General features: G+C 38.8%; 1 protein-coding gene across 3 annotated transcripts in view; it reads left to right on the top strand.

Moving 5' to 3' along the window:
• Positions 1-12,619, top strand: part of LOC124145737 (baculoviral IAP repeat-containing protein 6-like) — a 77,074-nt gene that overhangs the window by 48,401 nt on the left and 16,054 nt on the right. For all 3 annotated transcript variants that reach the window (XM_046515648.2, XM_046515641.2, XM_046515634.2), the window contains exons 33-43: positions 551-1,500; positions 2,446-2,628; positions 4,202-4,402; positions 6,340-6,613; positions 7,394-7,644; positions 8,579-8,681; positions 9,703-9,930; positions 10,670-11,205; positions 11,556-11,755; positions 11,999-12,143; positions 12,308-12,544. In XM_046515648.2, the coding sequence (XP_046371604.2) occupies positions 551-1,500; positions 2,446-2,628; positions 4,202-4,402; positions 6,340-6,613; positions 7,394-7,644; positions 8,579-8,681; positions 9,703-9,930; positions 10,670-11,205; positions 11,556-11,755; positions 11,999-12,143; positions 12,308-12,544 (3,308 nt within the window). The remainder of the gene's footprint in view (positions 1-550; positions 1,501-2,445; positions 2,629-4,201; positions 4,403-6,339; positions 6,614-7,393; positions 7,645-8,578; positions 8,682-9,702; positions 9,931-10,669; positions 11,206-11,555; positions 11,756-11,998; positions 12,144-12,307; positions 12,545-12,619) is intronic.

Here is a 12,619-nt window from a genome sequence, read left to right as displayed (position 1 = left end):
TGGCTGTTACATGAATTTACTGGAATCAGAAATATCATGGAAATTTGACTGGAATATGACGTAGTTGTGTTTTTTCGAAGTCAATCAAAATATGAGAATATTTAAGAATAAATTTCGTAATTTGTTCCAAGAACTTTTAAGATTTATTTAACAAAATGTAATATCTAAATATCTGGTTTGTTATGTCTGATATACAATATACTTAGCATATCCTCACCTCTGAAATGTTAATACAATTACCTTGATATGTTGGACGAGATTGCTTGCACCCCGAGTTAAGCCCACAAAACACATAATATCTTCATAGGTATGTTGATGTCATTTTGATGGTGGATAGATAGGGATCAATACTTTGAGTTATAAGGTCCGCTGAAGAGATCTCCAAATGTTCTAGGCATGATGATCTGTGCAATGTATATGATGTTTTGGCTTAATATGAGTGAGTGTAAATTACTATAAGTATATTGTATGTCATCCATGCAAACATCTACTACAACAAACAATCCTCATATATTTGAAAGCCTTAATCTTGTATGCTTCTTCTCAACAGAGGTGCCTTCTACAGCTGTATGGGTCCTCTGGATGCCCAGTGTAAGTTCCTGGAGTTTGTTCTGGACATTCAGTATGGCCAAGTGGATATCAGCAATGCCATAAGTGTCATTCAGTCCATTAGTTCACTTGTTCATCAGCACATTATCTGCCAAGAACGGGTTACTTGTCGTAGCTCCTTCGAGAACAATGTGAGTGCACGGTCATGCTTTGGTGGATTGTTTGCAGGACTTTTGAGAGGTGGGGACACTCGATCAGGACTTGGTGATGCCAGTCGCGATAGGCTAATGTGTAGTTTACTTAGATTGGTCAATACACTTGTTCAAGTAAATATACCAAGCAGGAACTCGAGGAACCCAGAAGCTCCTTCACAAGAAAGAAATGATCCAACACTGACTCCCATGTCACTGACAAATAGACTTTCAGATGCTGACAAGTTGAGTCATGTACTGGCTACATCAACCCCAGTGGCAGCACCTGTGATGGCAATACTCTCAGATGATGAAAAGGGACACCAAACAGATGAACAAAAGACAGAATCAGCGGCTGCTGTAGCAGCAGGATTGGAGATGAATAATTCTGACTGGCGCCAGCCCTCGGAGACAAACAACTGTGTTGCAGAAATTATTCTTACACATCAATACATAATGCAAAATTTTCTGCAGACATTGAGTTTCTGTAACAGTAATGCCATGGCCACCCTTCTTGGTAATGCTGGAGTGCAGAGCCTCCAGGAGAATTTGACAGGTGGAGATGTTGTCTCTGTAGGGGACTGTGTATATCAGATCCTTGTCACACTGGCAAGCTGCAACTCAGATTCAAAGCCAATGCTGGATTCTCTTTTCCACTATCTCTCTGGAAGCACACTCTGTAGGCTCTCGGAGCCGCTGCTATGGTTCACCCTACGTGTCCTCAACAGTACTCACAATATCAAGCAGTTCTTGGATATAGGTAAGTATATCATCTTCTGTTATTAATGTTTTTACTTGATTAGAAAGTCATAGACCACTCATGTTACAGTGATGTGACATTCTGCCATCACATCAACTAGTTAGGCTCTTGGATCACAACCTTTGTTTCTGGACATTACCAAGTCACACTTGTCTTTAGGGGACAATTGTTCTTGTGTATAAAGTGCACTTTTTAAATTAATAATGCATGTTATTCCCACAGACAAGAGATTTTGACCTACAAATCAAAACATAAACATGTTAGCACCAGAGAAGGTATGTTAACAGGTTGTAAGTGACATTCCAGTCTTGTTATTCTAATTTGTATCATAAATATTTTATTCAATATTTTGTATATCATTTATTATGGAATTGTGTGAAATGATCTGGACATCTCACCAACTCACCATTCTTTACAGAATCCAGGATCAGTTAACTGCTATGGATGCTTTGAAACAAACCTTAGTTGTCTGAGAATGAATAATTGTATGATAAATGGTCGTTGTTATTTGAGTATTGTAAGTTATTAGTATGTTTTCATAGCAAAATAGCATGCATGGCGTCTGGATGTTTCCTCTTCAATTGCTGATTGGTCAATCTCAGTGTGTTCAATACATAAGAAACAAAGTGTTTCATTTAGGATGTACAAAATAGGAAATAACCATACCTAGTACTATTTATAGCAAATATGTACATTTATGTTGATGTTTGGACCCAGTTAGTGATCTCCTGCTTACTCCAGTCATGATTTCTACTGCAGTGAAATGATGAAGTTTTTGGCTTCATGTTGTACACAAGATAGTATGTTTCCCCAGGACTGCAGTACACAACTCATATAGACATTAATACTGCTTGTATTTATCAATTGATTATTGATTCAAGTTTGACCTCACCTGAATCACTGGTTTCCTATGTTATCTGATGGGTTAATTTGATGTGTACTCAGGTGGCATTGAGGTGGTGTGCAGCAATCTGGTCAGCTGTAACCGCCGTCTCATCTGCACCAACTCCAGCTTGATCTCTACCATCATGCAGAACATGAACAATGGCAGAGCAGGAGCTAATGGACACAAGATTAACTCCACAGATTCAGAAAATACAGATGGACTGCAGAACTTTGCTCCCATGGGTAATAAGATATTTGCATTATATCTATCATAGGCTGCAAATTTCAAGAGATTCCCTTTTGGGTAATACCTTTTTATGTATTTGTTCTTATGGGTTTTGATGTATATCATCAAAATGTTTGTCTAAATCTTACCATTCATCACATTCTTCTACCAATCATACTAATCATTCATAAGGTCATAGGCGGTCGGGTGGCCTAGTGGTTTAAGCGTTCGCTCGTCACGCCGAAAATCCGGGTTCGATTCCCGACATGGGTACAATGTGTGAAGCCCATTTCTGGTGTCCCCCGCCGTGATATTGCTGGAATATTGCTAAAAGCGGCGTAAAACTATACTCACTCACTCACTCATAAGGTCATACCCTTCCACGTGTTCGTTAACACAGTAACCGCTGTCATATAGCTGGAGTATTGCTGAGTCCGGTGTTAACAACATACAAAACTAACAAACAAACAAGCAGTAACTCAAGAAGCATTTATGCTGTAGAGCAGTGAAACTTGATACTGGAAGGTTTGTGATTCAACTGGTTAGAGGAATGGGACTAGAAGTTTGGGACTCTGATTGTTTTTTTTTGCTTTGTACTGTATTTAGTAGGGCTTTGATTCACCTGCACGTTACCCCCATTGCTACCGATGTATAAACAACTGTCTGGATATTATCCTGTGTCACAGATAGGCAATGTTCGCCCTTATAGATTTAGGTGTGGCTAGTGTTTATTCAAACTAAGGAGTATTTTGAAAATAGAAACTTGAAATAAATAATGGTGTGTTATTTTATTCTTATAAGTACTTGAATTGATATGAGCTGGTTGCAAAAGTAATGAATGGGATGAGAGGCGTCACTGTGAAACATGGACAGTGTCGAGGTGACTGAAATAGGTGATGACGCCATCAGTAGGACCTGGACAGTGACAAACACATTGTGAGAACTTGTATAAAGTATCGCCACTTTACTCCAAAACTGTGTGTGAACACTGATATATAGTAGTGAAGTACAGTAAACTACTTTTATTACGAACATGTTTATGCTGAAGTGATGGTTCTAACGAACTGTTTTTGTCTTTATTCAAGCCAATAACTTTATGTTTTATCATATCATATAAGATTGATGGATATAACAAACACGCTTAAAACGAATTTACGGATATAGCAAACTCACTAGACTAGTCCTGTGTGTACTTAACGGCAATATATGAATGTTTATAACGAAATGTTAATCCCTGAGCTGCTCATGTGTCACCAATCAGCCTATCAAAACATCTGCTGCCACGTGAGGCTGTTAAAGCGCTAATGAACAATATAAGGAAAATGATTACCTGGGTTAAGTACTGACACCTTGTCTTTAATTTACACCCTCAATTAACAAAGGGTCAATGTTCAAAGCATAATAACATATTTCCTGACTGACGGCAAGTGACCTCACGTCTCTGTATGTCAATGAAACTATATCAATAATATATTTATAACATGTATTTACTTCTGTTATTTTATGTTTTGAGTTTGTTATACCGGTAACCATAGTTTACTGTATGATAAACGTTACAAGCCAAGTAGTAAGATACATTTCTATTTTTAGGCACAGTCTCTTCCAGCAGCCCAACAGCTAGTCCAGCTGATGTCCTCATCCAAACGTCACCGCCACATAGGAGAGCCAGATCTGCAGCCTGGTCCTATCACTTCTATCCTGATGAAGCCTGGGTTGATCTTACAATACAGCTGCCATTTGCTGTTCTACTGAGAGAAGTGCAGATTCAACCTCACGGTTCTTCTCTAGCAAGTATGTTCAATTTAGTTGTTTATCCAGGATTTCTGTCCTTCTTTCACTTCATATGGGTATAACCCTGGTATATGTACACCTGGGCCTCGTTCCACAAAGCAATTGTAGCGCAATGACAGTCATTAGTCTATGTTAAGGTATAGGAGTTACAATAACCTTAGCGCCAAGTGACCTTGAATGTACAGTCAAGTCTCGTTAATCCTACATACTCGTTAATCCGACATAATCATATGCAATCATTGATGTCGGATAAATGGGACTTGACTGTAATTATGGTAGTGACACAAACAGTTATCCACAGCTAAGATGTGAATGTCTGGTTATAAGGTTTGTGGTTATGATGCGCAAAGCATGTGCACATGCACCAGGCATATCAGTTGATTGTTCTGAACTGTACCAATTAGCAGATAAACCTACTGTGTTTCGAAATTTACAGTTGTCGCACCTCTTCTTTTTTATTTGGAACCGAACCTTTAGCGAGAGGTTTGCGAATTAAAAAGAAAAGGTGTCGACACAAGTAGTTAAAAAAGTAACCAGTATTATTCAAGTTGAAGATTAAAATACTCATATTCTTGACTAGTTCAAATTTATGGTTCAAAACACATAATTATTCAAAAGGAAGTTGTCAAATAATCTCCAAAAGGTATGTTTTAATTCTATTGCCATCTGTTGCATAATTGTGCTGCATGGATTAAGTTGTTTCTTGGAAATCAAAATGGCATGTTCCATTGTGGTGGTCACAGGTTACAGAAATAGTGATAAATAGCTCCGAACTAATTTATTTCTCAGCAAACTTAAGAGATGACATTCTGGGTTTTTTTACTTTGAATTTTGTAATTAGTTATCAGTTACCCCCAGTAAATATTACAAATTACAAATAAATACCGCTCCACCCCTGAACTTTGACATGGATGAAATTGACCTACTTCACGATTAATCGTCACTACTATCATTCGCTGCCAAAGTAGTTGTTGACAGTCTCCCTGCTATTGACAAGCTTGACTACTGCATTGTATGACATGAGGGATTCTTCATTGTATTGACCTGTCATTTCCATGATTTCACAGCATCAGGTTTGCATCTAGAATGCACTTGCGCCATTCCCCCATATATATTGAAAATCGCCCTAATCTGAAATGACCTTGCACAGTACATCTTACAAAATATTTAGGCTGAACAGAAATTCTGTTACACAGACTAAGCATTCAATGCCAGCATCTGAAAGAGGTGACTGTTGTGGTCCTCACACAGTTGTTGTGTATGTTTGGCTTACTTTTGCATGTTCTGAAATTGATTTTGTCCTTGATAAGTTGTTGTAACTAAGTGCCTGTGCAGTGGACCAGTGAGTTGAGATTTGTTTGTGAATTTTCATGGGCTTTGGAAGAGAGCAATGTTTTCTGGATGTAATTACGCTGTCAATTTACCAGCAACAACTGCCTTTGGCACCCTGCAGCTCCGTACTGAAGTCACGTACAGGGGTACCAACTTTGGCAATAATGAAATGTCCACCAGTATCATATAAATACTTCCTAAAATATCATGGTTGTTCTTCTTTATCAACAATGAATTACTCTTTCTTTGCCATAGATTTCGGGCCAGCGCATAGGTTTTCTGACATCATGGCCAAAATAGGAGGGGGTGCTAAACTTATGGTGTAGTTAATAGAAGTTGAGAAGTTGTAGTTGAAAAGTTCTTGAGATTGTGATCAGGAAAAAAACCCACAAATAAAATAATATGTAAAAGATGTTTTTGCTGAACTTTGCAGATGTTTGTGACATCTATATGACTTAGAACGTTGTTGAGATTTGAGAGACCAATATTTAATATATATAAATCGGAAGGGCCTATGTGTCAAGTAGTGGTACAGAGTTCTTTCTTTGTTGTTGGTGTTTTGGGAGTCAGTTGAATGTAATGGTTATGTGATTCCATATTTTCAGCTTGTCCATCCTTTGTATCCCTGGAGATAAGTCATGATGGGATGACTGTGACCCCAATGTGCCCACCACTTATGACATCAAGTCTGGCGGTGATCAAACTTCAACTACAGAAGCTGGAGGTGACGTCATCTGTCACCATCCGACTCCACAAAGCTCGGGACTCTATGACCATTGGACTTTCTCAGATTCTACTTATGGGCTACAGTGCTTTCAGAGATACTGGTGCTAAACCTGGTGCATCCTTTTCAGCTGAAGATTCAGTCTCTCATTCCAGGTAGGGATAAATTGTTCAAAGACATAACTTGGAAAGTGTTGTAGTGCATTCTTGAAGTTGAAGTGTGTAATCTTTCGCTCCCCTGCTATATTTGTATACAGGAGTTATGTGGTATGTGTTAATAGAAGCATGTAAGCAAATTTTGTGTCTCATAGTGATCTAGAAACAAGTCTGGCCTTCAAAATTTTATAAATCTTCAATCATGGATATCTTGTAGTGCCTCTCAGATTCCAGATGCTCATATCAGCACAGTTACGGTTTCACATTCATCTTTGCCTTGCTGGATCTTCTGGAAACTTACCTTTATGTCCCCACCCATCTGGATTTAATTTAGTATATCTGATTTTATTTTCAGGGTCATCAATTTCAGTGTTTGGTCTTTCTAAATTGTCTGTGGATTTGATTTTACCCAGTCTCTAGCCTCTCCACCAAGTTGTGGGATAATTGCACACTGTCCCAGCAGGATAGTAATAATTTACAGGAATCTGAGTATTCCATGTATTATGTACAGTATGTAGCCTCCTGTGACAAAGACTTGGCCTACCCAGCCTTCCCTTATATTGTCGACTTCTTTGTACATTTGAAGCAGAAGGAACATTAGGGGCACCAAACTCTGTGGGTGACCTACTTTTATGGTGTGTTTGGGCAAGCTGTTTTCATCAGTGAAAACTGCACACTGTCATAGCAGGCTAAGTATTTAATATACAGAATACTCAGATTCCTGTAATTTAATTTTGTTTACTGTTACATTTGTCGTTTCAATTGCTATTATCTTTCCAGCATCGGTTGGATTCGACTTCTTCACCATTGTCTAACAGCGTTTGATGATGTGGAAGACCGTGTGGCTGCAGCAGCAGCCTCTACACCAAATCTTCTGACCACTTGCGCCTCCCTCCTTGTGTCACCAACTGCTGTTATCTACACACCTAAGATTGAGGCAGTGCTGCTGAAGATTGGCCTTCACTCTTTACCTATGGGACTTGCACTCATTGATAACATATTGAGCAGTCCACCACTAGCCAGAGGAAACAGTGAGTACAATATGATTTACTTTTCAGTTCCTTGCTTGTTAGTCAGGACTGCAGGCTTGGGAAGAGTTGTGGGACACCCCTTAGAAGTGATATCTCTTGATCATGGTTGCTAGCAGGCTGTCTGTGCTGATTGGTTCACTGTTGGCTTTGTGGCACAGTGCTCTGGCTGTATTGTATTGGGAGGTCAGGAGAGATTCCATGTGTCCAATAGTGAAGGACTAAACTAATATAATCAATCAGCTATTTGCTCTATGTTAAGGCAAAGAGATGGTTAGCACTCTTTCTGGAGACCCAGTATTGAAGGAATTTTGGGGGGACACAGGAAATATTACACTACTCAAAATATCATTGATTCTCCTCCTGCAGTATGGTTTTATCCAAACACTAAGATGACATTTCTTCAAATAACAGTAAGGTTGGCACCTTGCTTTGCTCATGATATGTCCAGGAGAACTGCTATGCAATGTTAATTTGTGAAGGGCAAATACAATAACTTTTCTTTGAATTCCAATAGTACTCAAGGCTTTGATTCCTTTTTAGATAACACTTTTTAAATCCAATTCCAGGGGTTGAAAATGAAAAAGTTTAAAGATATTTAATGATATTGATGGACCACAGCGGCGTACTTGCCACAGTTCGGTTTTCTACATAAATTTGACATAAGTTGCTTTGTTGCTAGGCAGAGTCTAATTATAATTGTTACAAATACATAAGATTTTCCCATGGTGGGGAAACTGACAGCAAGCAGAGAAATATTTTGATTTACAGTTTGGGTACCAGTGTAATTTGTCAGCCTTCGATACAGGACCAACAAACTCTTGCTAGATTTTTCAACCCCTGAATTCTGTTTGTGGACATTTCTTGCACACTGGATCAAACAGGATAGCACTCTGCACTGCAAGAGTTTTTAGAGTTCCTTTGTGTTTTTTTTCAGATGCCCATCCCTACCTCGGTAAAGTTAGTGGTGTTGCCAGTGAATCAACTGTGGAATTACTTTATCAGCTGGGAATGGTGCAAGATTCTGGAACAAAAGCAAGGTATTTAACCATAATCATATTATACATGTAAGATATTCCCTTCTGAATATATATTAACTATAGTCAGGATTAAATTAATATAATTGTTCCGTTGTATTTAGAATCTAACAGACATTTTATGTTCTGAAATAAATACAACTTTTTTTTCTGAAAAATGTTAACTTCAACCATAAATACTGTATTTCCACCAGTAAGTGCTGGGCCTCTAATAGGCACAATAGGCGTGAGGTATGTCAGATTTTAATTACCGTATTCGACGTAATAAGCGCCCCGCTCTAATAAGCGCCCACGGCGATATTTGCTGATATATTGGCTAGTAAACAATCCTAATAAGCACCCCTTCCGATTGATCAATGTACACAAGACTTTTTTATTCGCGCATATGCACTCTGTCGTACATAAACATTTCAGGCTGTCACCATAAACCACGAAATTTATCTTTCAACTCTCTCTTTTTCCACCAAAATAATATTCTAATAAGAGCCCCCTATTTCTAATTTTGAGAGCGCCCTGGGCGCTTATTACGTCGAATACGGTACTTCTACGTGGAATATATAATAGCTTAGAAATGAAGGCTCACATTTGAACTTCCAGTTGAAATATTATGAGCAAGGGACCCATTCCACAAAGCAATCACAGTGCTGAGGTGATCCTAACTCTCATGCTTTAACATAGACTTAATACTGTCACAGTGCCAAGGTGATCACAACTCCCATGCTTTAACATAGACTTATGACTGTTGCAGCGCTACCGTGATAATAACTCCCATACTTTAACATACACTTACGACTGTTGTAGTGCAATGATTGCTTTGTGCAACAGGTCCCTGATCTTTGATTACAACTGAGCCTTCATTTAGCTTCCAGGTTTGAAATCTTGTTAAAAACAAACGCAGGAATATTTATGAGAGGAAATATGGTATGCTTTATTTGTTGATTAAGGTTTGGGATCTCTTCACATTTTTTTAATTGAGAACATTACATCCAAACTTAACAATTAATATATTTTCAAATTCTATTAGAGTGCAGGCTGTATTACAATGGCTGGGAGACAGTGGTCAACAGGCTGTCCAGAAGAATGCTGGAGGTGGTAGTGATCCTGGAAGAGAAGCAGGTGGGTGCATGTGGTTCAGCACCCTGCCTAACCCAGCACCAGCTCATGTCCACTGTATTGCTGCAGTCTTGTGGCAGAGCCAAGAACTACCAGTACCATACAGCTTGGCTGACATCATCACAATGGACCTGGTTAGGTGAGTAGTCCCCTAATGGAATGTTATAGGTATCGAAAGTGATTTCAAGTCTCTGCCATAACCTGTTTTCTTGTGTGATTACTGTGCCCTTATATCAATCAGTGTTTAATCAAATAATATAGAAGCCAACCTCAAGGCCCCCATAACCCACCTTAATTTCAAAGTTAATAATAGAAACACAGTTTTGCAGATTAAGAAACATTGTTGAATTGTGTTATTTATACGGTACATACAGTAAGTATTTGTATTTTGATGTTGACAGCAACTTATTAAGTGACTTTTTCTGTTGACATTGTATGGTTGTAACATCATGTGAGCTATATGATGCGCCCACTGCATATACGTCTTCAGTTTGGGCAAATTTTGTTTTTGAAAAGTCTGCAAACAGAAAAGAAGTTGTATAAATGTATGAAGCAAGTGGTTTCAGAGTTATATTTCACTGATTTCATCATTTGTTACTATTTGTTATGGTGTATTGTGATGCCAGAGGTATTGTCAACCCGTATTGTGAAGTTGCATTGTGAGTTGTCAGGTGGTACTCAGCTTAAGTGGCACTGTTGTTTTCAATCAGATGCTGACCCAAAATTTAACCCCACCCCACCCCACCACAAACTGACCACTCCATCCCAGCCTTCTCTTTTCTAGCTGTTCAGTTCAGCATAAGTTTAATTATTGAAATATATCGGGGTTTTTTCCCAGTTGTGTGTGGAATTGAAAATGTACCTTTCTCTGTCAACAGCTGTTTATATGAATGGTCTACAATGCTGTCATCTGACTCACTGCTGAAGAAGTCACTGGACTATGTCCTTTGTGCTGCATGCCACATCCAGCCCGAGTTTTTCACAATGATACTTGAGTGGATGGGAATAATCATCAATTTTGATCACAGTATGAATGCGTCTATATCAGATGACTGCAAAGACAGTTTTCAGTTTCATCAAGGGACAATGACTGATGATTCAAAAGAAGCCAGTCATGTGCCGCCAAGACCTCCAAACTCACCACCTATCACACTGCAAGAATTAAGTCACATGATGCTGGATGAATCAAGACTTGCCACTTTGGCCTTAGTTTGTAAATCTCCGGTTGCCATCAAGCAACTCCTGGACTCTGGTTTCCCTGCTGTTCTAGCTCAGTGCTTGTATGAATTCTGTAAGAGTGAGTTTGTGAGGATGTCAGAGAACAATGATACAGGCAGCAGCCGAAGTGGAACAAATGTTGTGTCAGAAGGAATCACTGTCATTAAGGAGGAGACACCAGACTTGGCTGAAACAGGTGAGGTTGACTTCATACAAAAGACAAAAATAAAACCTGTTGAGCTCAAATTGATAGATATTTGTATACAGTTGTACATATGCATGTATATAATTTCTTGTATATAGGTTGGAGGCCATGAATGCTATAAACAATATTGATGTTCTACATTGCCAGCTTCATTATTCATACCAGTTTACTTTAGTCTTTTGCCCTAAACCCAAGGTCGACATTTGATTTACATGTCAGAAACGCTACGTATATCCATCAGAGTCTCTGACGTTGTCCTGCTCAGGCATAGTTCCCAATTTATAATAAATAAGAAACAAACTATTGTGCAGTGAAACATTAAATTGTCTTTTATGTTTCAGACAAGTCGTGGTCATTGAATGGGCAACTGGTTGCTGCAATATTGGAATTCTTTGCCGAAGTGAGCTCAGAAACATTGATGAAGGACTGGGTTGGGAGCCAAGAGGGCAGTGTGTTTTGGACGATGCTACTCACCATGCTGTGCAATACATACTCACAGACTGCTCATCCTGGAGTGCATACTCCACAAATACATGTCAAGGTTTGTACCCTTACTTTCATCTGTGTTGTAACACATAGTTCCTAGGTCGAAATAGTCTGAATAGACATCAAGCATATAGTTTGTGAAAAAGCTTATTCTCCTCTTTTTAATGTATTTTGACTTTTGAACCAGCTACACCAACCATATTGGAAACAATGCCAACTTTAGACTAAGAAAAATAAGAAGTAAATATTGCCTGATAAGGAGCAATTACATGATGAATATGTGACATGATGTTTGCAGGTTATGACTGCGGAGGAACGGTCAGTTCTAGAGTCATCAGCTGTAGATTTCTTCACAAGAGTGATATCTTGTCACTCTATCAACCAGCTCTATTTTGCCAAAGTATTGTGTGATGTCATCCGTGAGCAGGGTCATGCCAGAACAGGTAGCTTACATTTCTTGTGTTGTATTTCATCAAAACTTTATTTATATCCTGTATTGGATTTGTTAAGTCTCTGGATAATATGTCACGTTTAAATATGTGATGTTTATCGTTTTGTTGAAGAAAAGTTTTCTGTTGTAAGTAATGACACCTTTGATTTCTTCCAGGGGCAATAGTAAGTGCTGTGCCACTTTCTGGCTTCACACGACGCATCTTACTACAAGTGTTACTGGAAGATGAACGTATCTTAGTGGCATTTCACTGTACTAGTCTTCAGTGCCGACTGCAAACTCTCACTTCGGGCAACCAGATTCACCATCCTCAGTATGGTGCAGGGCGGAGCTACAGAACAGTCATGCTCAACATCAACACTCCGTGTGGAGATGCTCTCAACAAAGTTGCAGGTATACATAACAACATCTTGATAACTGAACAAGTACATCCAACAAAACCAGTTCAAAACAGACTGATGCCAGGGT

Source organism: Haliotis rufescens, unplaced genomic scaffold, assembly GCF_023055435.1.
Source record: "Haliotis rufescens isolate VD_foot unplaced genomic scaffold, xgHalRufe1.0.p SCAF_3, whole genome shotgun sequence".
Lineage (NCBI taxonomy): Eukaryota > Metazoa > Mollusca > Gastropoda > Lepetellida > Haliotidae > Haliotis > Haliotis rufescens.
This window is presented reverse-complemented; position numbering and strand designations above follow the sequence as displayed.